Source organism: Thermobia domestica, chromosome 5 (assembly GCF_964235325.1).
Source record: "Thermobia domestica chromosome 5, izTheDome1.hap1.1, whole genome shotgun sequence".
NCBI lineage: Eukaryota > Metazoa > Arthropoda > Insecta > Zygentoma > Lepismatidae > Thermobia > Thermobia domestica.
The window spans coordinates 212,045,067-212,070,409 of NC_137458.1; the positions used below are offsets into that span (position 1 = coordinate 212,045,067).

Here is a 25,343-nt window from a genome sequence, read left to right on the forward strand (position 1 = left end):
AAAAGCCACTTCCAGCTATCCCTTATCGTTTTTGCTCTATAGAGATTAATATTAAAACCGGAAATGACTATGAGCCACTTCCTGTTTAAGTAGATAGAGAAGGATGGAAGTGAAATCCTCTTGGGATGATGAAACGATTACAAACTCCGTATCTCGCTAACTATTACCGTTTTATCCTACGTGGATCAACGTTCAAACCCGAACTGGTTGATTTCAACTATCTCCGACTTGAACAAAGGGTTAAGAAAGGATAGAACCTATTCCTGAGACGCTGAATCACTGAGTTGAGTTGATTTTAAGTTTAACGTCCCTTTTAGCAGCGAGGCTATATGAGACGGGATTTACTGATTAACGTGGAATCCGAACCACATGAGCTCCCACCGAGAATCAAACCCAGGTTTCCCACGCCAAAGCCGCGTACGCTAACCGCTTAGCCACGAAGGAGCTCGAGACGTTGAATCGATTTTAAAAAGTTTCTCGATATCTCTGTATCATTTTTGCTCTGATACCCGTCAATAGAGAGAAGGAAAGACAAATATAGCCTTTCTGTAAGCCTGCGCCTCCAGCAGAACCGAACGAACACGAATGGGATTAGATACAGAAGTATGCGAATGCGAATTATACAGACATGTCTTCCTTTAAAAAGTAAATTTAAATTTTACAGTTGAAAATTCGTATCTTAAGCTTTTGAGAGAGCGATAACAATATATATATATATATATATATATATATATATATATATATATATATATATATATATTATTACTTAACTAACTTAACTACAAATAAGTAATTTTCATTTCTGTCACACTGCTCTATTGTTTGTCAATATGCTGATTAAGGAACTCATATTCTGTTTTTGGGGATTTAAGTTTCCTCTAGAGAGCTGTGAAGAAGAAATTGCTTACTTCATTCACATTACCTTTCACAATAATGATTCATTATACGTAGTCATGGGTTCGATCATCAGTGAATGTCTGTCTTCAGTTGTATATCAGACTTGAATTCAGACTCAGGTATTTTGATCGAAAACATATATAAAACATTATTCTTGTCTTTTCTAAAGCATATAGGCCTATCTACAATTATTTACTGGAAGTTTTTTCCTAACCACTGCTTCTACATCCCGCGCTGGAAACTTCATCGCTTCGATTGCAGATGACGCTTTATTTGCACGAGTTCAGACGAACAATCCCAGCTTGTTTGAATAATTCATTCATACCTTCTCGCTAGTCTTCCCAATTTGCAGGTAGGAACTATAGTAACGGTAAGGAGTGGTGAAAATTCGACCTAGATCTACCGATTTCACAACCCACTAGAACGCGAGGGTGTGTTCTGGTAGTCAACCCCCATTCATGAAATTCTGTCAGTATCGTCTTTCGCGATAACATCTCCTGAAAGTATACTGTTGTCGGATTGCACTAAGTCTCGTTTTGTTTATTTCTGTTGTAACTGTTGTTTTATACTTTTGTCGCTCTTATTGTTAAAGTTTAATTCGAATAAATGTTACCGTTCGTGTTATATTTTTTAAGTGCTCCTCTTTTGTCTCTCGATCACCATGTCTTGCGTTGTGTTCAAAATTTGCCAAAATTGTTAGTACACGTCTGATTCTTGAGTGCTTTCGGAAGGCAGCTTCACGAATTGTACATAAATCTTCCGATGTATTACATTATCACACGTGAAGTAGAATAGTTCTATGATTGGTAGAATCCAAGCTTCATGCGTCGTTGTTGTAAATATAGTATAGGCACTGCAATTCATTTACACATGTTGAGAAATTCTCATTCGCAATCGGATCCAGTGAGACACACTCTATCCATACTTATGAATGCCATAGTTTAAAAGTCTAAAACAGGAAATAACTGAACTGTAATGCGACACTGGCTGAATCTTCAACTTTCTACCTCAATACTTACAAACACTGATCATTTCAGGCGGGGCACCGTGAAATCAAAGCCTTTCAGTTAGATCCTGTAGGCTAAACATGATCTTTTTACGTAATTAAGCATATTACTAGAGATATTTAAAAAAAAAAACGATTTTAAGTTTTTTTTTAACGAACATTTTAACGAAAAAGGGAATTTAAAAATGTAATAATACAAGCAAAAATAAGATGAAAAGAATAGTGACTGAATCTTTAAGATTATCAAGTTTAATAAGCTTTTCGCAGTATTATTTTCAGAGGCAAAACGAAAAAAGAGTTATTCTCTGATATCCGTAATTATGAAAGTGGGAACCGAAAATTCGCTGCGCATACCTTCCCATAGAACGACAATTTTTGAAAATTTTCCTATGGATACAGGTATAATGTTATGTAACAGACTACCAAATAAAGTAAAAAATATACCGGATAAAACTTTGTTTTCACATGAGCTGAAAACGATCCAAATATACTACTTAAATGAAAGGTATTTACAGGATGTCAATTTGGATTCAATGTACAGGTAATTTTGTTATTTATTAATATTTATATATCACAATGCTATGACTATTTTTGTGCTATTATGTATTCACGACTGATATGTTCTATATACCATTTATATATTTCTATATATTATGTAATGGTCATATAAATGCAATAAATCTAATCTATAAATATTCGTTCAGAATTAACAACATATGGCTGCAGAGAATTTGATTAGTTCTGCACAGGTTGATGTAATTTTCTGTTGTCTAAATAGAATTTACCTACTCTTGCATAATGTATACAAGAAATCATGATCTACAGAACTTATGATTCTTTAATTCTGTTTAGGACAGTCACATAGAAAGATATTTCTATGCAGCGGACAACTTTTAATGGGTGATATTGTATTATTTTTAAAAAAAAAAAATTGTTTGTAATCGAATCACGAGAAAGCGCCCGGGCTCTTTGAAATGATGTTATAGATCTACCTCGAACTTTTTTCTTATCATGTCATTTTCATTCAAATGGGTATCTTAAGGAAGGAAACAGAAGTTTAAAATTTATGCCAAAAATATAATATTTCACGAATTCCTCCAGTCGGACGATGAAACTCGGAATATAAACTCCTTATTAAAAATAAGCTAACACATGTCTGTGCACTTTCGAAAATTTCGCTTCCAAGAAAGGAAGAATTACTAAATTATTTCCCACTTCGTATTTATAAAATGGCAAAAGTAAGGAAACGATTGAACAGTTTATACTGAATTTTTGAACAATGCACTTAGTTCAAATTGGAATTGTACCATTTCATTTCGATTCGTACATACAACCTAAGGGAGAGAGAAGGGGATTCACATATAGCTCTCAAATACTTTTAATAAATCTAATCTTTACATACAAACACCGGGCATTTCAGCTTATAGAGGATATTTTAACATCCCTTGCATTATACAAATTCCTTTATATACATTATTAATTTTATCATTCTATAAGAGATTGTGGATTTTAAGTAATATAAGGAAGAAATTCATGAAACTAGTGCTATAAAATTACTAAGCATTTCAACATAAAATGAAAAATACTTTTTTATATAAACAAACGGACTAGAAATAGAAAATAACAGAGTTCTAATATTCAACAGTTAACCGAGTTTACAATATATACTACTTAAATGAAAGGTATTTACAGGATGTCAATTTGGATTCAATGTACAGGTAATTTTGTTATTTATTAATATTTATATATCACAATGCTATGACTATTTTTGTGCTATTTTGTATTCACGATTGATATGTTCTATGTGTATGTATAGAAAATCTCTTCCCCTACTGGTTTGCCAATGAATATATTACGTATATGGTTGAAGACACAGTCCCAAGGCACCGAAAAAATTATCTTCTCTATGTGATGAGCTCCCGATTAATTTGTAGTCGCAACATAAGTAAGATTATTTACCATTGGATGTCTTAAATCAACAGGAAGAGCTCTTTCCTCAGTAGCAAGTGAAACTAGATAAGTAAGATAATTAATCATTGAAAAACGAAAGTAGCCAAGCAAGTCTTAGAACAATGAAAAAAGTGCCTGTTTAATGAACTACTCGATTCAGTTCATTTATGTAGTTGACGTCTACCTTCTCAATCAATTTGCTTCTTTTGCTACAGAAACTCGTTCTTCTTTCAACCTTGCGTGTGTGTGTGTATTTCTTTCTAGAGGAATGCAAGTTGACTTTTACTCGTCAGTCACGAAGTTATTTTTTGTGCCTGTAATAACATTATTCTGAGCTACTTAGATTATTAGTACTAACAGGTATATCTTCATTTAGTTTTTACAACAAATTCATTGCATTGAAAACTTCGATTTCACTATTACAAGTGTACTAAATATTCTCTTGTCGTTACTAAGGAAGACTAAAATAAAGCAGATTGTCAAGTTCACTTTGTGGAGAAATGTTGTGACTTGAGCATTTCTCTCCTCGCATAAACATACTGAACTGTTTATCTTAATACGCCTTTGTAATATTTAAACTAAGAGATTCAAAACGCAAACATCGATAGGGAAACATTGTTTGACATATTCTGCAACATCATCTGATTAAAATTATTGGCGGGAGGCACAGTGGCTCAGTGGTAGAGCGCTTACCTTTGGTGCGTGGGGTTCCTGGTTCGATCTCTGGCCAAGTAAATTTGTGGTGGACAACATCGTGTTCGTGGGTTTCCTCGGGGTACTTCCGTTTCCTCTCACAGTATCATTCCACCAATTCTTCGATCATCATTCACTTGTAATATTTTCCGATTAAAACTACACGCTTAGCAAAACAATATGTTATCGTAAGAATAACGTGTAACATTTTCGCCAACTATCCACTTGGCTTCATCAGATCTAGAGATAGTGTCTGATGAAGCCAAGTAGGTAGTTGGCGAAATTGTTACACGTTACTTTTACAATAAACGTAGTGTTTTGCTCAGCGAGTAAGTTTAATCGAATCATTCACTTGCCTTAATCATCGTCTCCATCAGCCTAAAGGGTATAATCGTGAGACGATAAACTAAAAGATTTCATTTTCATTTCAAAATTGTTGCCAACCAAACGGTACTACGTCAGTTACTACAAATTTCAAATATGTCAAACAAAAACTTACAATATCACACTTGATATTCAGTGTTTCAAACTACGGATATTACAGTATCATAAATATCGAAAAATAACCAAACTTTGAAGTAATAATAGCGCAAGTGAGACGGACAGGCCAATGTACGTCAACAGTACCTTAGGGTCAAATGCTACGACCATCATATGACGTATTTCGAACAATTAGAAACGAAGTTACAAATAATTCAAAATTTGACTTTTTTTCAAGGGACTTCATATCGGAAAGTGCTCAGATAGATATCACACCAATTATGTAGATGATTTTTAATAGACACGAAAATCATAATGATATTTACAGCAATTTGATATCTCAAACCATTCCGGAGATATAAAAAGCATTGGTCTAAATTACTATAATGCTTAAAACGAAGTATTTGTGGTAACTGTTTAAAACAACTGTTGCTTTTTCTTTACTCCTATAACATTACAACAATAGTTTCCGTAGGTGTAATTGCAACTAATTCTCTAATTCTTGGAATTACATAATTTTAAACAGTGATGCAAACTTTACCAGCGTTTACTAAATCTCCAGAATGGTTTGGAATATTAAATTGCTGTAAATGTCATTACGATCTTCAAATATATTGAAAACAATCTGTGTCACGGTGGCTCAATTGTATAGCTGACCTCTTAATGCATGGAGCCATTGGTTCGATCCCAGCCGCAGCCAAGTGAGCTTTGTGGAGGACAAACACTGTGTGCGTGGGTTTTCTCAGGGTTCTCCATTTTCTACCAGTTTCTTCATTCCACCATTATCATCCATCTCATTATCACAGTTTTCCTTACATTAAGTGCATAAGTATAGAACGTTAAAATAAAATAAAAATGAAATGAAATGAAATCTAAGTTTCACGTCTCATAGTTATGCCGGTTAGGCTAAAAAAGATGGTGATGATGAAAAATAAATTAAATGGTGGAATAAAGAAAACAGGAAGAAATGGGAAAACCCCAAGATAACATACGCACATGATGTTTTTTTCACCACAAAGTTCACTTGGTGCGAGCTGGAATCGAACCGAGGACTCCATGCACCAGAAGTGAACGCTCTACCATGGCCCCCGACTGTGGCCTGCGGCCCCCAATAAAATAAAATAAAAGGAAAGGAAATCATCTATGTGATTAGATGAGGTACTTATCTAAGCAGTTTTTCAAAATAAAGCCTTTTGAAAAAAGTTAAACTTCGAATTCCTTGCAAATCTGTTTCTATTCATTTGATATATGTCAAGCATGATCATAGTATTAGATACCAAGATGCTTTGGATATGCAATGCATCGTCCATCTCACCTGCTTTATTACTCTGTACGGGCCTCCAAAATTTGTCCGTATGCTATCACAAAGTGATAGTGTTGCGTCCTTAGTTTGCAATAATGAACAAAGAATGCGTAAAATGTAATTTTGTACGTTTTCGTCTAACGTAGATTTAGAATATGTAATAATCTGACCGTAGTATTATCTGAAAAAGTATAGCTTTTAACCTGATGCTATTGTAGGCGGGTTCCCACTTACTAGGCGGGTCGAATTTCCAGATTTTCCAGGTCACGATTTACAAAAGTCTTGGTCCATATATACCTAAGTAATGTAACTATTTTTCCCGACCAGGTGGTTTTAAAATATCATACTATGCAAAACAAACTAATTTTATTTTATTTTATAAAATATCTCCTATCAAATAGCCCGGGAATGAAGACGGTCAGTAGCTTAGTTGTTTCTCCTTACTACAACTCAAAAGAGGATCCTGCCCTACTACAAATTGCATTCGACAAGAACAAAGGTAAGTACAATTTTCGAATTATAACAGAGTTCACATTGATATCCACTTCGAGACACGTACCTTGCTAGAGCTTTGCTCACTACAATAATGTTTACAAACTTCTAAAAATCTATCATTAGGTCATAATGTGTGTAACGGAGCAGTAACTATGCTTTCCAAAGTCCGAATCACGAAAGTAAATAATTTCATGGATATTGTTAGTGAAAGTCCTAATGTAAAACACCTTTTAAATAGTAATATTAAACCACTGCCTCTATCTAGTTGCAAAAGTCGCCATCTCTTTAAGAGATTTCTGTAACAAAAAAAAAAAAAAAAAAAAAAAAAAGTTTAAAATAATGTGTTCTGAGAAGTAAAAAATTCGTACTTAAAATTCTCTAACTTTTACATGTTTTTTCCGCTTTTCATGAAATTCCGATTTTTTTTTCTCCAGTATTTTCAGGTCCGTTGGAATCCTGGTAGATTTTGTCAAACAATGTTTCCTGTCAGTATTTGCATAGTGCAAGATTTCAACATTTTTATCTATTAGTTTAAAACTTACAAGGACGTATCAAGATAAATGTTCCATCCTGTGTGTGTTCCCACCTCGTCCCACTGCTCATTAAAGCGAATAGTCCGGCGTCTTATTGCTTTGTGTATCCTTTTAAAACTTATGTTCAGTATAATTTATATACATTGGAACGGTGTCTACTGAACTACTTTTTTTTTTTTTATTATTATTATTGTTGATTTGTTTAACGTCCATTTCAGCACAAAGATATGTGACATGAACTTACAGTTTAACTTTATTATTCAGACCACATGAGTCTCTAGCGGGAATCAAACCTGCGTCTCCAACACTGAAGACACATATGTCAACTGTAGTGCCAAAGGAGGTCATAACGAGAGTGATCCCTAAACTAAGGTTTCTATTTTCAATAATGTTTACATCATTTTAAAGCTTGTACATTTACAAGATGTCTACTGGAGTTGACTTGGATATTTTCAAAATATTTTCAGTGTCCTGCTAGAAAGTATCGAGTATATTAAGATGAACTAAAAAAATTAATGCCACATACGATTGTATGCTGTGACCTATAATAGCCTATAAAATATGCAGGAGTGCAAATTAGCTTTGAGATCAATACTAGTAAGTTTACTGACTTCAAATATGAAAATACTGAGTTGAAACGGACAAAAAGCAAGGATTTTTAACGAGAAAACTGCCTCTCTCTTAATATTTACTGTAACAGCAGCTTAACAGTCTACACAGCATACACACAATCATGCATATATATATTGCATGATATGCGTAAAGCAGCCTTGGCTGAACCGCGTCCTCAATAAAGAATTTATATATATATATATATATATATATATAATATCTTGCAGTATTTATATAATAGTACCTATACTAAAATTTGATTAAAATCTACAAAGACTGCTTTTGTCAAATTGTCAAAGCAAAACCTGAAACTTGACACAAAATGAAAATATTTAGAATATTTTACACATAATTCCAAAGAGCAATATTACAGACATTTTAAAGCGTTCTCCATAAAAAGAGCATATACTGGTATGTGCCCTTATTGGAGATACTGTAACTCTCAATTGTTCTGTTAGTTCGAACAACAAAACACTACAATGAATATTTTAAGCAAGTAATATAATGTACCTAGGTAAATATATATACGTTAATGTAAATATGTAATGTATGTAATTTAATGTAAAACAATATATCAATACGATTATATGCTAAAATACAATACAGGTGTTGACTTTTTTTTTTCTGGACAAGGGTTATAATTAATGACGAATTTCTTTTATCTACATTTTTCTTCGCTACTTCACCAGCACGTTGTTTCTTTTAGTCAGCTTCCTACTTCACTTTTGTGGCACTGTCAAGCTAAATTGGCTGCAACATAATTTTTGTTCTTAATCAGGGATTCCACAGATATTTATAAAATGTTTTCCTTGACATTACTTCACAAAAGTTTATTCGTGAAGTAATCCACACATCCACTTTTTCGTAACCCTATTAGTTTAGTTATATACCTAAACTGAAGGTACAGCACTAACTTCCTAACGATCTCCCCATCCTTTCTTTGTCGTGAATTTCAGAACGGCCAGCTTTGATTCCCGTGCAGAAACACTACTTGCGGATGTTTCTGACATCTATGCACGACTCGCCATACACCTCCGTCTATTGGTGATAAATTCCAATCGGTTTGTATTTAAAAACCGAATAACTGCGCGAATTTCGCACTTCACGGTAGTACCAAGCGGGAGCTCCATTACAAACGGCTGCCAAACCAAGGTTCCAGGTGTGTGCACGCTTGTCTGGGAATGGGGAAAACAACACAACTGTGTTGCCAACAGCTGCACGAACAGCCCTCCATCCCCAGCGCTTTGGAAACCTCACTTTTGGTATTGCCGTAGTAGATGTTTTGTATTTTACACACCAACGACCTCTTAAACTGATTGAGGATTTCACATAGAAAGTGGTCGTAAAAACATCTGAAGAGGCACCGGTCCCTGGTTCGATCCGGCTCTCGCCAAGTGACTTTATGGTGGACTAACACTGAGTGGTAGGTTTCCTCGAGTTTCTCTTGTTTCCTTCCGATTTCTTCATTCCACGAATATCCATCTTATTATTATAGGCTCCCTCAAAACATGGCACAATCGTGAAACGTAAAACAAAGCATCTGATTTCAGCAAGCCTTTCTCTGGTATCTTGCTTTGACGAACAGCTCATCAGTGATTATAACCTACACTTCGTGAAGAAAGAAGAAGAGGAAGCATGCAACTGTCTTCCAAACACTTTATACCTTTATTACTTATATTTTCATACAAGGTAGGAACAAACGCGTGTAATCTTAGTTTCCTTAATGCCTATCCAGCAAACCTATATAAAGATGCTACATACCGTGCAAAGAAAACTTTCAAACAGAAGTTTTATTTTAGTTTTCAATAAACAAAACTTACAAAGATCTACTAACCATAAAAAATGTGACTAATTTGTTAATAAATACACCAACTTTATAAAATTAATTAATTCGACTGTGGCAAACTTATTTTCAAGATTCCCACAAAATACAGAAAAAACAATCATTGAACTTTTTCTAATTTCTCTAGCTTTCCAGTTTTCTGCTCAATTGCAGACATTTCTAAATAAATCAAAGATACTAGCTAGAATACCAAGATATTAGTTAGAATACAAAGATACTAGCTTTTGCTCCTCCAAATTCCAATAGATCGTTAAAAAAAAATACATTAAATGTCGAATTCTTGCTGAAAACTGTCAGCATAGTGCAGACAGAATTGACTAATCAGTACTCAGGTAGAGATAGGGAGTTCCCCTATTTCTACCAAAATATTGTTCCTTACCAAAGCCTTGAAAATGCTAATAGAAAGCGAAAATTCGACTTTCAATATCATTTTTTGAACTATTATAAGAATTTGGAAGAGCAGAAGTGAATAAATTTGAGTTTACTTATAATATTGCTCTTCTCAAGAGTTTCACGTTACAATGGCACTACTTAGAAGCTTGAAACACACAAATATAGTTGATTTGCTAATAAGTACAACATTATAAACATTAGAAAATGATAACGAAAAATGAGATATGCTCCTTTCTCTTAAAAGAGTCAGAAATGGATTATTTGGATATTACTACAATAATAATAATAATAATAATAATAATAATAATAATAATAATAATAATAATAATCTATATATATAAAAGAGAACGCACAAATCCTTTGTTACCTCATCACGCTAATACGGCTGAACCAATTTCTTTTATTTTTGGGGGGTTATTAGGATTTGGACCCTAGATGGTTTTTATCATATCACTTTAATTTTTAATTACCAGTGTCTTGAGATAATTGACCATTCAAGTGTCCATAACGTACAAATCCTTTGTTAGTTCATCATAGGTAAAAATAAACGTATTTATATGCAACCCGCATGACCGTGTCACTCGGCGGGTTAACATAAATGACAGGCGATATAATGTTAACATTTACTGCAATCTACTATGGTTTTTATCATATCACTTGAAAGCGAAAACTTCCGGGGTGACCGCAGCGAAGCGGGGCGGGTTAACATAAATGACAGGCGATATAATGTTAACATTTACTGCAATCTTCTATGGTTTTTATCATATCACTTGAAAGCGAAAAAGTAAAAATTATCTAAGTAACAAAGTTTATTGCGTTCCGGGGTGACCGCAGCGAAGCGGGGTGAACGCTGCTAGTAATAATAATAATAATAATAATAATAATGAAGACACAAAGAAGGAAAGAAGAAGAATACTTATTTGGCTGATGTAGGGAAATAATTTTTCTGGGAAAATTTAAATGATCTTTTTGAGATAAAAACTAGCGATTATGAAGAAAAGGCAGCACAAATTTCGAAAATAGTCGTAAAATAGTTCCATTATGCCTGGTTAAAAAAAATTAACTAAATAATTCGGCGGAAGTATATCTTCTATGTTAACTTAGAAACCATCGGAAACAATGAAATGTGTTACGTGCCTTCTTCAAAGCTCTCAAATGTTGTCTATTATTTGGAGCTAACATTAATTATGGATAAGGAACTAAAGTCACCCCCAATTTAAATACGCATCAGGGTAACTTTTTAAAAAAAATCCAATTTTCATGGAATATCCTGTTCCTTTCTTGCAGGCTTAAAAATTACTCCTATTGCATACGGCTGAAATCATTCTGTAAGGTGGTGGTTCAAACCTCACTTTTGAAAAAGAAACTCACTCGCTTCTACGATGCACGGCACCACTAGTTTAGTACTTACCTAAATGTTTATAATGTTTATTATGAGCTTGCAGTAAAATCTTTATTCGATCCAATGGTGCAACAGCAGTCTTAGAGCACATACCCGCCACCCCTGAAACAAAAATATAACAATATAAAAATACACATTATTACCTTCATAACCTCGATGTGCATTGAAATAGATGCATATTTAGACATGAAACTGAATTATGTAATACTGCAATCATAAAACAATATTTTAGGACTACGATTCTGTTTCAAATTACATAATACAGGAAAACATGAAAATAGCATCTAAATAATCACAATAATATCCTTAAACCCAACAACAAATAAAAGTAACCGTCTTTGTTTTCATGTGCATTGCATAGCATACGTGCTCCCATTTTTTATATATATCGCTTCTTTTTCAAAGAGTTCGGTTTACCAAAACTCCATTGTATATTTACTCTGTCTGTGTATCCGTCCGGGAAAGAAAAGTTCAAGAATTACTTGATTCATCACCATCAAATTTGGTCAATAGATACAGAGTTCGCTGATCAAACTGGAAGTGGTAGAAATCAACTATTTCCGTTTTTTTTTTTTTTTTTTTTTTTTTTTTTAAACGTTGATCTCTATAAAGTAAAATGGGTAATAGATAATGAGAAACTGTTTTCTCCAATCGATTAAGCGTTCCAAGAATACATTTTATGTCCAACCATAACTTTGTACTAAAACCAAAAGAGGTCCAAACCCGCTACCACTTCCAATTTGAATACTCATCTGCATGTAGCAAAATAATATGAGATAGTGAGAACGGTTTCTGGAAATCGATTTAGCGTTCTAAGAATAGGAATCATCTTCTCTCTTAACCCCCTATTCAAACTAGAAATTGTAGAAATCGTCCACTTCCAGTTTTAAATTGATCCCCACAGAATAAAAACCATAATATATACCGATAAGCGGTATATTCCATCTCTAGTCTAATCTCTCCATTGAAACTAGAAGTGGCGTAAGTCAAAATAAAAATGGTAATAGAATGTGAGAAGAGGTTTTCTGCAATCAATTAAGCATTCCAAGAATATATGCCATCTCCACTCTAACCTTTCTTCTGAAACTGGAAGTGCACTTTCGGATTCAATATTAACTGATAAAATATCACGCCATACAAACTAAAATCCTTCGCGTAATGAACAAGCCGACATTGCTACTTGTTTAGGTTTTACTTTTTGCGTAGGAAATTAGGTTTACATACCGATTTATATGTTTTGTATCGCATTTGCAGTAACAAACGAAGGAAGTATTTTATTATTATTATTATTATTATTATTATTATTATTATTATTATTATTTCGTCAACTATTTGACGAAGGGCCGTATCTCAAAATCTCACTTTTTTCAGACATAAAGGAAGAAACAATAATTCTGTAGACAGGAAAGCAGTTGAATATATAATGACTCGTTATCTATTCCAGATAATAATTATGTGGAATTATTGATGAATTATTACATATTTAACTTTTTTCTCCTCTATGGAATTATATTTCTTTCTTTATTTCTGAAAAAGTGAGATTTTGTGATACAGCCCTTCGTCAAATAGTTGGATATTATTATTGGTAATAATAGTATGTATACGTATGTTACTATTTTCCGGGGAAATGAAATTTAACAAATAATTGTTTTGTATCTATATTGCAAACACGTAAGATACAGAAAAATATGAGTAAAGTAATGATGACCATTATATTTAAAGAAAACGGCACCAATTTTGTTATTCTACAGATTGTCTAAGTAGATAACTGTTTAGAATGTATTCATATGCAGATTTTATTAAATGACGAATCCATAATCTGTCTACAACTGGGAAATTGAAATTAGGCATTCCAACCTTCACTTTTATGAAGAAAAAAAAACACACACACACACAAACACACAAAGGACTTAATTTCACAGATTTGCTCACTACTAAACTCACTTCCAAGAGGTTGAAAGAAAGAAAGAATTTTTCGTTTTGCATCACATTGCTGTGATTTTAATGTAGTACACAACGATGGAATACAGCATTTTAAAAAAAGGCTTAATGTGTTCCATAGAGGACACGGAATGTGAATTGAGAATGTTTATATTGTAATATCCCATGTGAAGCTGTTTACAAACAAATCCACGCATCAAGTGTTTATAAACACCTTCTCGTGCTTCATGAAGAGAAACTTCCACCAGGGGGACCTGCAATCACCTGCAGACGACGTTTAGCCCCTCCCACGGAGCAGAAGACGAAATTGAAGCAGCAGCGCCACCGCCACCCAAGGGACGCTATAAATTAGACAGAAGAATCCAACTCAGTTCCAGTTTTCTGGTGACCCTCCTTTCTGCTACGGGACTCTTGGAGTAACCTAACCCCAGGCCTCTAGTCTGCTACGGGACTACGGCTATCCTATCTCCTGGTTTAGCCTGCTACGAGGTTCTGTTTGGGAATCCTAACCTCAGCCGCTTAGCCTGCTACGGGGCTCTGTTGAAGATCCTGTCTGCGACCTTACGGTCAAAGATCACCTATACTCACCCTGATTCTAGAGAAATCAATTTGTATAGTATTTTTGTAAAAAAATACTTTTATAGAAAAACTTTTTATAATAAAAATACTGGTAGTGGGAGTCGATTCCGGACGCTCTTTTTATTAACAGCTCTACCTCTTCCTTATATATGAGACAAAACTACACAAAGTTTTACAATATTGTTTTGCAGTTGCAGATATGGGGAAGTTTACAATGCAGAAACCTGTGTTGATTTTACCAAAGTGGTGAAAGTGCAACGCAGACATAGAGAAAACATTGCAGGATTTTTGGAAGGAATGAAGTATCTAATGAGTCTACAGTTTGCAGACTAATGTTGAGGTTCCAGACAACTGGTTCAGTGTCTACGTTCAAATCACCTGTGCGAACGCGTTCTCGTCGGACAGAGCAAACCGCGTCGCTCTCGTACAGTGCACTATTAATGCAAGTAGGCCTACTGCAAAATCGATTCGTCAACGTTCGCATGAGTTGAATATTCAGTCAACTTCGTTACATTGAACCATCCATAAATATCTTAAATCTTCATATGGATCACATTTCAACTTATGCAATGTCTGAAACCGGCTAACTGCGATAACCGGAAACGATTTGCTGACTGGGTTATGAACAAGCTAGCAACAAATAAGTATTTCGCAAAACAAATCATTTTCAGTGATAAGCTTTTTCACTTAAGTGGATTTCTGAACAACCACAACTATAGGACATGAGAGACCTGAAAATCTGCGAATAAACCATGCGCACGAAATGCATCCGCTGAGAGCGATTGTGCTGTGTGGGATTTCGACAGGTGGAGTACTTGAGCCTTTTTCCTTTGAAAATGATGCGGGGAATACAGTTAAGTTAACGGAGAAATACTACATTATGATTTGCAATAAGTTGTGGTCTACTCTCGACAATATGTACAATCTAAACAATCGCCGGTTTCAGCAGGATGGAGAGACCTGACACGCAGTGAGAGAGATAATTGTCTTACTCCACGAAAATTCCTGCAACGAGTGATCTCTTAGCGCAGTGACCAGGAATAGTTGGCACTGTCATGTGAGCTCAGCGGATGTTCCAATTAAATTGAGTATATATATGGAGAGAGAGAAATGTCATATGCTCCAACGTCTTTTCACTCAGAGGCGGAAAGTAAAATGAGGTCATAACTATGTATCTAAAAGAAGTTGTATTAGCGAATTATTTTGTTTTCATGTAACTTTTAAGTCAATATAACATTGAGAAGTATTTCAATGTGACAGTTTATTTGAAGTCTGAGGTTCTTTTCGGCACCAATGCTACGCTAGACGTGGGCCTACAGCTGAACATTACAGCCAAACTACATCATGAGCTCAACAGAAAACATAACTCGAATCTGCAACCATGTAGGAATGATAGGAACCAATATTCTTTCAATTCATACTGTTAGGTTTTCAGACAACATTCTGTTTACTATATAAAATGCAAGTATTTCCATATTTTTCTATATAAATTCAATAGTCATCCCTTCAGATCTGCAAATTGCCTGCACGCTAGCAACATTTCTTGACGCCAGTACGAGGCAGTACAGTTAGCGACAACTATTAGCTTGACTGTGAACTATTAGGAATTAGTATGACTTACAGACTGAGATGTATCGCTTTTATAATAAAGATTAAGAATACCTAAATATTTTCGTCTATATGGCTATGCAATCCGTAAATGTTTTGAGGCTTGCATATTAGCGTGACTGACGGCCTGAGGCATCTTGCTACTATAGTAAATTATTTTAGATTCAGTTCCACCATACTAGTCTTGTATTACAAGCTGTTTTATTTTACACTAGCTGAAATACCCATTCTTCGCATGGGGGCTGCATTTGGAAGTCAATGTCTGTGGGAATATCACCATTGATCTCAACGACCGCGAAAACTATTGATTTGACACTAATATTGGTCATTGTGGATTATTTTTACATGTCTTGGTAACCCTCTCCCCCGCAGGTCACATACAATGAATGGTATATGAATTTGCAAGTCATCGCTAATGGAAGTATCAGCATTGATCTCAGCGACCGCGAAAACTATGGATTTGACACCAGTATCGGTCATTTTGGATTATTTTTACATGTCCGGTAAACGCCCCCCCTGGTTCGAATTTTTTTTTATTTTTTTAAAAAAACGCTTATTCTTGGTCTGGGGCCTGGACCAAGGTACCCGTGACCAAAATTTGGTAACCCTCGATCCACTTGTCTGGTCCCCAGGCCGCACACAGACAGACACATAGGCAAACAAACTGTTTATTTATATTCTAAAGATAACCATGTAAGTTGTAGTTTCGTCTCCTTCAAATTCCAAATATGTAATAGTGTATTTGATTAATGTACCACGCATATTCTGCAGTATGTCATGAAATCCACTGGAGGCTGAACGAATGAATGAATGAAGACCACATATACAAGGAGAAAAGGAGAGTACGTGGCATACATTCATTTGGGAGAAAGTACGACCGAGATGAGAAAGTTCTTTCATAGAAGACTAATGACCTCTAAGCTATATATGAAGTGTAACAGCACAATATTAAAATTATTACTTAATTCTGTGTTTTGGCCAAACAGCGTTGAATAATAACTTTATTTTCAGTGCTGCGAATAGATATGTCTTAGGAAAAAATACAACACTTTCTAACATTTCAATATACAATCATCTACAATACGCTAAAAAAAAATATTATAGTATACAATGAAATACTATAAGGTTTGCCAACTAAGCAGGTCAAGGTCCTTCATATTCCAAGATTCAAGTGTACTTTTAAAATAATATTAAAATCAAAACAGTCAATTTCTTAATATACCATTCTCAGAAAAATGCAAAATAAAGTTTTATTTATCAATTTAAAAGGATTAATTTTTTCTTCAGAATTACACATCCAGCAAACACAAATTCGAGATCACTTGGTTGTTACCAGATTGGTTAAATACTGTAAAAATACACATTAACAATAAAATCAAGATCGACAGATGAACTCCTCATAAAATTTAAAAGCTCAATCTATGTGACGAACGCTCTGTTACTGATTATTGATTTTTCAAACTATGCTATGCATAAGTGTCGGGTGTCTTATAGAATGGTTATGTTCGCTCCGTCATCCACTGACAGGTGTCAGAGCAAAAACGATAAGAGACATCAAGAAGCAGTTCTTTGCAATTGATTCAACATCCTAAGAATACATTCTCCCTCCTCCATTCCAACTGCTAGTGATACCAATCAATCATTTCTGGTTCCAACATTTACCACCATTATTTCAGAACAAAAACGGTAATAGATAGCGGTAAGCGGTTTCTTGCAAATCTATTCAACGTCTCAAGGCAACATATCACAACCCGCAACACTAAGCAAAATCAGATAGACGGTTCAAAAAGTTGTTTTTTGACACAACATCCCAGAAATGAATTTTGTCTTGACTTTTATCTGTTCAAACCAGTGGTGGTGAAAATATACAATTTCCGGTTACAACACTGATCCCATAATAAACAAAACGGAAACAAACAGGTTTTTTTAAATATTAATTCAGTACCACAAGAATGTTTCACCTGTGGCTTTATCTCTCTATTGAAACCGGAAATGATAAACATCAATTGCCAGTTCCGGTTTCGATATTAATCTCCATAAAGCAGAAACAGTAGATCAAGTAATATCTTTTTGATATGGATTCAGCGTCCGAGAAACAGGTTCTATCTTTGATCTTATTCTTCTATTACAACCAGTAGTTATAGATGTACTACCAGTACCTCAAATTTGCATAGTCTGAAAATATAGCGTAGTTTCACATTGTGAAACCAAACTCACTTGTTTTAAACATACATCACTTTAAGGTATCATAAAATTGTGTCACTCTTTTCAGCATTTCTCATAGAATAATATTAAACGTGCCAATACTGGAAGCTTACTTGCCACGCAAATTGAAAAGCTTCCATTCACCACGGTCCCTTGTTAATCCCTTCGTTTTGATGAATAGTATTCTTTAATAATACTTAGTAATTATAGCTGCAACACTTTCTTCCTTTTCCTTCTTACCACGGGCATCATCTAGGGAGGGCAGGGAGCACTTGGCCTCTAAGTTTAAGAAACATCCTTTTTAATAAATTGCATACTAATATATTAACATAAAACTCTTATATCGGTGAACCATACTGACCCTCCGGTAAAATATGAAATGATGCTACTGCTCGTTATCTTTCCACTATAATATTTTGCATGTCCCTGACAACAGTTTCTTCATTTAAAAAAAAAAAAAGTCCTAGCTATCCCGTTCACTATTCTCTCCCCCTCTTCTACCAATACTTCATTATCGTTACGTTTTATCCAACTATTTTTCTTCATTCTTCTTCACATTCATATTTCAAAAGTCTGGTGGTGTCTATGTTTGTTCGCGGTAAAGTAAACATTCAATTGCCTACTTCTTAAATCTGAAGACAAACAAGTACAGTTTCCTCTTAAGTTGTTTCGCTCCTTGCTTTTATTTCCCGGTCGAACTTCAGATCCTTGCCAATAATGTGTGCTTTTAATGATAAGATAGGGAGGGACAGTGTTTTCGTCAGCGAAGGCTCAGATTAATCTTCCCTAAAGTAACAGATAACACCTATTTTCATTATCCATTCCCATTCAATTGACGATCTTCATTCCATCTGATTGATTGATGACAGTGTTACAATCGGTGTTATATAAATGAAGTCAGCATTACAACGTGAACAAAATTGTCCATATTATATATATATATATATATATTCCCCTAACAATGACATTCTCCTTTAAAGTCCAGTTCATACCTCTTGACGTCAGTCGAAAGCCAATTGGTGTGCAGATGCGACGTTGTCGAATTTCGCTTCCTTCCGTGTACAGGCATAAGGTGAAACATTAACGCGAGAAATTAAGATATTGAAAAACCAATTCGTTCTTATAAATTTATTAACACTATATCATAAGGATGTACGTTTGAAATTGCTTTCTCCCAATCCAGGAACAAAGCTATTAGACAACTTCGCCCAATTTGCACTGGATATTGTGAAAGAGAGGACACGCCTTAAACGTCAGGAAGTTTGAGCCGTACTGTAAGTACATACTACTTGAAATATTTTTTTAATATATATATAACAAGCTGTAACAGCCTTTTCAGACCAGCTATCCTGAGTGAGTTTATTCACTGGTTTCGCTCATTCACACCAAATGCCGGGATGGTACCCAACATAAGCTTCCAGGCTGCTTCTTCCCGTCCCCCTTTCCCAGAGGTGTGCTCGCCGAGGGATGTCATCCCTCGTACGTGACGGGCTTAAGATCATAGAATCCTGGTAATGCCCAGAAATATGTATAAATAAATAAATTAAATCATTATAGATAACTTTTCAAAGAAGCTTCCGGTGCTAGAATGAAGTCACTTGAATTGGAAATATCAAAGAATAATGGGAAAGATCTTTTTTTAACGGCCATTAAGGTCAATATCTGGAAACCATCTCAGTCTTCACCTGGTATGAATAAAGGAAAGTCCTAGGGAATGATGATCTTCCGAAAATTAGAACCGCGTGCAACGCAAATATTCTAACCGTTACTAGATTGGCACTTCTTGAATTGTATATATATATATATATATATATATATATATATATATATATATAGAGAGAGAGAGAGAGAGAGAGAGAGAGAGAGAGAGAGAGAAAGAAAGAGAAAGAAAGAAGATATCACGAAGACATGTAAATTCTTTTACGAGCAAAAAAATTAACAAAGCATGAAAGATAAGAGAAGAACTTATTAGACCGGCTGCAACTGATCCCCGTATTAAGCCCTACAGTTGTTTGTGTGCCTCATTCACAAGAACTTATTTTCATCATCTTAAAATTAATGTGGAAGTTAGAAATAACAATCAAATAAGACTGTTATCCCGAAGCATGTCATTTCGCCACCGGATGGTAAAAAATTCTCAATGCCAGATCATGTGCTGTTTATACAGAGAACGTTTGGCAATAGTCAGCTGTGCGGATGGACAGTTAAAAAAAAAAAAAAAAAAACTCGCCACAATGCCAAATGAATAGGATAAACAAAGATTTAAGCATCTATTCGCATATGATATTTGGCTTAAAAACCGACTGACCCTTTTGCTTAAGGCAAGTGCCTTTAAAAAGGAAATGATCAACAAATTTACGCCGCATAGGCAGGTAAATCAACTGAATTCGATTACATTAAAAACAAAGAGTTGGCAACATCACTCTGAATTTTAAAAAATCAACAATACATGTAAAATCTAATAACAAAATAATTAAACTGAGAAAAAAACATTTCCACTAAAACGAGGTGCATGCCGAAGTTAACGTTTCTCTACCAATGTACTAGTTATAGCTATACGTATGTTCTGCTATTCAGGCCCGTATCCACGGGGGGCTAGGGTGGGCCACCCATTAAATTTTCAGGGTAGGCTTGCAAATGAACTATAATATGGAAAAAATATGTAGTACTAGACTTGCTATACACTTATGCAATATTGCAAACTAAGAACTACAGTATCGCAAACATCGGGGAAAAAATGGGGGGGGGGGGGTTCTACAACAGTAATAACACACGTGAGATATAAGCCATTATGATCTTCACATCTACTAAAAATCCATCTATGCAATTGGATTATATACTTATCTAAGCAGTTTTTCGAAATAAAGGCTTTTGAAAAAAAGTCCAATTTTCAATCCATTGTAACTTTGTTCGTATTCATATCAAATCCATCATATCATGATCATAGTATTACACTAAATAACCTAACGTAGTATCATTTGAAAAAAGAAATACAACTTTACATTTGGCTGGTTTGAGCGTTTTTTCTACATTATTTTAAAAGTTACAGAGTGTATCAAGGAAATGGTCAATAATCATATATATATATATATATATATATATATATATATATATATATATATATATATACAGATGATCAGAAAAATGGAAACACCTGTAGTTGGCAACACGTCAGATGTATGGGTTGGCAGTGGTGTCGTGGCGCCCGCAGCGCCGGACCGCTGGTGGTGGTGTGTTAGGTCGGTCTCCATACTACGTCAGGTGCAGTGGAACAGCAGTGTCCAGTGGCTGCAGCAGACGGAGGTAGTGTAAAATGGGAGACCTCTCAGATTTTCAAAGAGGACGAATTGTTGGTGCGCGGTTATGTGGAGTGAGTGTGACGGCAGTGGCTACTGTGTTAGGTGTGTCGCGTGCGACAGTGTCGAAGGTGATGACGGCCTACACAACACACGGAAAAACCACATCGTTGAAGCGGAACAGTGGGTGGAAGAAAATTATGAGTGACAGGTCACGACGGGTATTAAAGCGCATTGTCACGCAGAACCGTCGTGCTACTGCGGAGCAAGTGACGGAGGAACTCAATCAGCACCTCCCCCATCCTGTTTCGACAATCACAGTCCGCCGCGAATTACATGACATGAACTTACGGGGTCGTATTGCACAGGCCAAACCGCTCATCACGGAACATAACGTTTTCGCACGCCGCAAATGGTGCAGGGACCATGCAACTTGGACCGTTGAGGACTGGAAACGTGTGATATTGTCGGATGAGTCATCCTTCACCCTATTCCCAACCACGGGCCGTCTTTATGTGTGGAGAACGCCCAAAGAAGCTTATGATCTGCAGTGTCTCCGCCCAACTGTGAAACATAGCGGCGGCTCGGTGATGCTGTGGGACGCAATATCATGGTTTTCATTGGGTCCTGTGGTCACACTTAACGGACGAATCAGTGCCAACGATTATGTCGCAATTTTAGGAGACCACTTGCATCCTATGGTCCGGATGTTGTTCCCGAACAATGACGCCATCTTCCAGGATGATAATGCACCCATTCACACAGCTGGCGTTGTTGCAGCGTGGTTTGAGGAACATCGGGATGAAGTTCAACACCTCCCTTGGCCCGTCCAATCCCAAGATCTCAACATAATTGAACATCTGTGGTCCGTCTTGGAAACACGACTCCGGCGACGGTTTCCACCTCCATCCTCTCTCACAGAACTGGCCGATGCCCTGCACGAGGAATGGTGTAAAATTCCACTTGCTACCATTCACGACCTCTATGCCTCCATCCCACGTCGCATCAAGGCTGTTCTGAAGGCGAAAGGTGGCCCGACACCATATTAATCTGGTAAGTTGCAATTTCGTTCAGGTGTTTCCATTTTTCTGATCACCATCTGTATATATATCATCGTACTCATCAGCTCATTGCATTTTATATCATTTCTTACTGTAATCCATCAGGTAGACCTAGTTTCTTTATTATTTGTTCTTAATGTGGTTTTACTTACATTTTAAGCTTGGAAGCACCGAAGCAAATAAACCCATAAACTAGAATGTTACACTTGGTCAATGCTGTACTGTATACCTACTTTAGGGCCACCAGATATATATATATATATAGGGTGTATCAAAAGTCTCTTACCACCCTTTTGAAAATCAACAGGAATGAAGTTGCATGAACGCGAGATGAGCGATACACATTAGTTCCAAGAGGACACTTCTCTGAGTGTCACGCGGACGACTGCCATCATAGATTTGTAACTTTTGCTATGAACGATATGTGGATAGTATGATGTATGATAGGCCTAATGGGTTAAAAGTTTCTCATGATTTCAAGTATGCAATCAGATTTCATGTAACTTACGTTGGTGAAAAGTTATTGACAACTGAAAGTCATACGTATTTAGATGTTACACAATGTGTTCCACATGTTGTTCGTGCTGAATAATGCACGTCTGCAGACGCTTCTCCCCATTGCTGTGCACACGAAGCAGGATATTGGATGAAATTTGCGCAAAGGCAGCGTTGTTACTTGTTCCAGATGAACAAGATTACGATTTTTCACAGTATAAACCGTAGCTTTAACATGCCCCCAAAGGTGGACTTAGATCTGGTGGTCGGGCAGCCAATTCAACTGGCCACGTCGGCCAACCAATGTTCCAGGGAATTGTGCATCCAAGTAGTGACGCGTACGACGCCATAATGTTGAAAAACTCGAGGGAATGTTCCATCTTCGGACACTGCACCTGGCAGTATTGTCCTCGTAACAGCGGGAGGTATCGTTCCGCTGTTAAAGTTCCTGGAATGAAAAGGGGCCCGTTATTCATTTTTCCCATGCCTGCCCATACCATAATCTTCTCTGCACTGGTCATTTTGGAGGGATCTTTCCATGTAGGGGTTGTCACGTGACTAACAGCGCATGTCCGTCCATTAACCTACCCATTTGCATAGAATTGAGCTTCATCCGAATGGAGTAGCCGTATAGAAAAGTTAAGAGTTTAGCAGTAATTGCTCGATAGCCCACTCACAAAACTGCACTCGGTGATCAGGATTGTCCTCGGACAGATGCTGCTGCATTTGCATTTTATACGGATCCCACTTATACCTGAACTATGATTCACCCGATTGCATTGATAAACGACGTGTGCTCCGCTGGGGTGACATCGAGAAGGCCAGCACAGTCGTAGCTGTTGCTTCGTTCGTGGCTGTCTGCGGTCGTCCGCTACGAGGTCTGTCCACAACTGTGTCCGTTTCCTCAAATTTAGTTAATAACTGTGACATTGCAATATGTGACACAGGATCGCGTTGTGGATGACGCTGGTTGAAATCGACAGCCACTGCACGACAGTTCTTCCGCCCCACAGTTTGATTATCTGGATGCGTTCCTCGCGTGTTAATGGTATTGTTTCACACTTACAAGAAAGAGGTGAATATAACTTTTAGCTGTCAATAACTTTTCACCAAATTAAGTTACCCAAAATCTGATTGCATATTTGACACCCTGAGAAAATCCTAGCCCATAGTGATACGTTCATAATAAAAATTTCGAATCCAAGATGGCGGCCGTCCATGCGACATACTCCCAAAAGAGTTCCCCTGAGCTTATACATGGGATATATCGCCCATCTCACATTCAATGAAACTATATAAATGTAGATTTTCAAAAGGGTGGTAAGGAACTTTTGATACACCATATATATATATATATATATATATATATATATATATATATATATATATATATATATATATATATATGGTAAAACGTTTCGCTTATTCACCACTGACAGTTTTAGTAAACTGAATTTAGTTCCTCCATAAGTATGAAAAAACTATTTTTCCCTGTAGTAAGTTTTGCAGCACTTTTACAGAGGAAAGTAACAAGAGAATCCTAACTCAGTAACCGACCGCAAAAAGAAAGGAATTAAAAAAGTACTTTAGCTATCCCTTGACATTTAACCGACGTTCATGAAGCAAAGTTCAATGTAACCAAGGACATTTGTAGTCCTTATTTTGATGACATAGCCTACCGGAGGTTGAAATATGCGCATGATTTGTAAACATATAATCACATATATATTCCCATACTTTCAACTGACCGAACACAGCGTACTCCTCTCCCATTATCGAAGCAGCTCATGTACCGTTACACTTACTACGATGACTGCTTTCACGCCAGTCGCAAGTGTAGATCTCCTGTGTAATACTTTCTCCTCCACTGTCTTCATTTACAAGCCATATAAAGTCCTCTACTTCACCATGACGGAAGCTATTCACAATGGATCAAGTAGTAGGTACAAGACAAATCAAATAATTATACTTTTCATAAGCTATTAACGTCTTAATTGTATACTTGATGTATATACCGCTCTAAATTTGACTGCATTTTATACCTTAGTAATTAAAAAAAAAAAAAAAAAAAAACCTAATAATTTGAAGCTGCCGTTTCTTGTCATGAGTTGATTTTGAGTTTAACGCACGTTTCAGCACTATATGAGACGTGGACCTATTGATTGAAGTGGAATCCGAACTACATGAGCTTCCGCCGGGAATCGAACCCGGGTCTCCCACGCCACAGGCACGTACGCTAACCGCTTAGCCACGAAGGAGCTCCCGTTTCTTATCATGTTATAAAGAAAATGGATAAATACGAGTCGAGTTGGTCCTGAAACATAACATGGTGAAGTGGCTAGAGTAGTTAATTAGAAATACGATTTGGTAAGGCCCTTCTAATACATAGGCTACATGATTAATTTTCAATGCGTTCGATATAAAAAATCCTCCTCTGAAATCCTTATAATATAGTTATTTAAAATGGGGTTTTTGTACATCTTGATTTGAATATAGTCATTTGACAGCCCACTTTGAGTTTCAGTGTTTCTACGTCTGCATGCAATACCGA

The 25,343-nt window shown here is 36.0% G+C and overlaps 1 protein-coding gene across 4 annotated transcripts in view; it reads right to left on the reverse strand.

Annotated features, from left to right (window-relative positions):
* Positions 1–25,343, reverse strand: part of LOC145686385 (mitochondrial coenzyme A transporter SLC25A16-like) — a gene marked incomplete at its 5' end in the record, with an annotated part of 88,718 nt that overhangs the window by 57,592 nt on the left and 5,783 nt on the right. For all 4 annotated transcript variants that reach the window (XR_014131601.1, XM_081759657.1, XM_081759656.1 and 1 more), the window contains 1 exon segment: positions 11,617–11,709. Coding sequence is in view for 3 of the 4 variants with exons in the window: in XM_081759657.1 (XP_081615783.1) it covers positions 11,617–11,709 (93 nt within the window).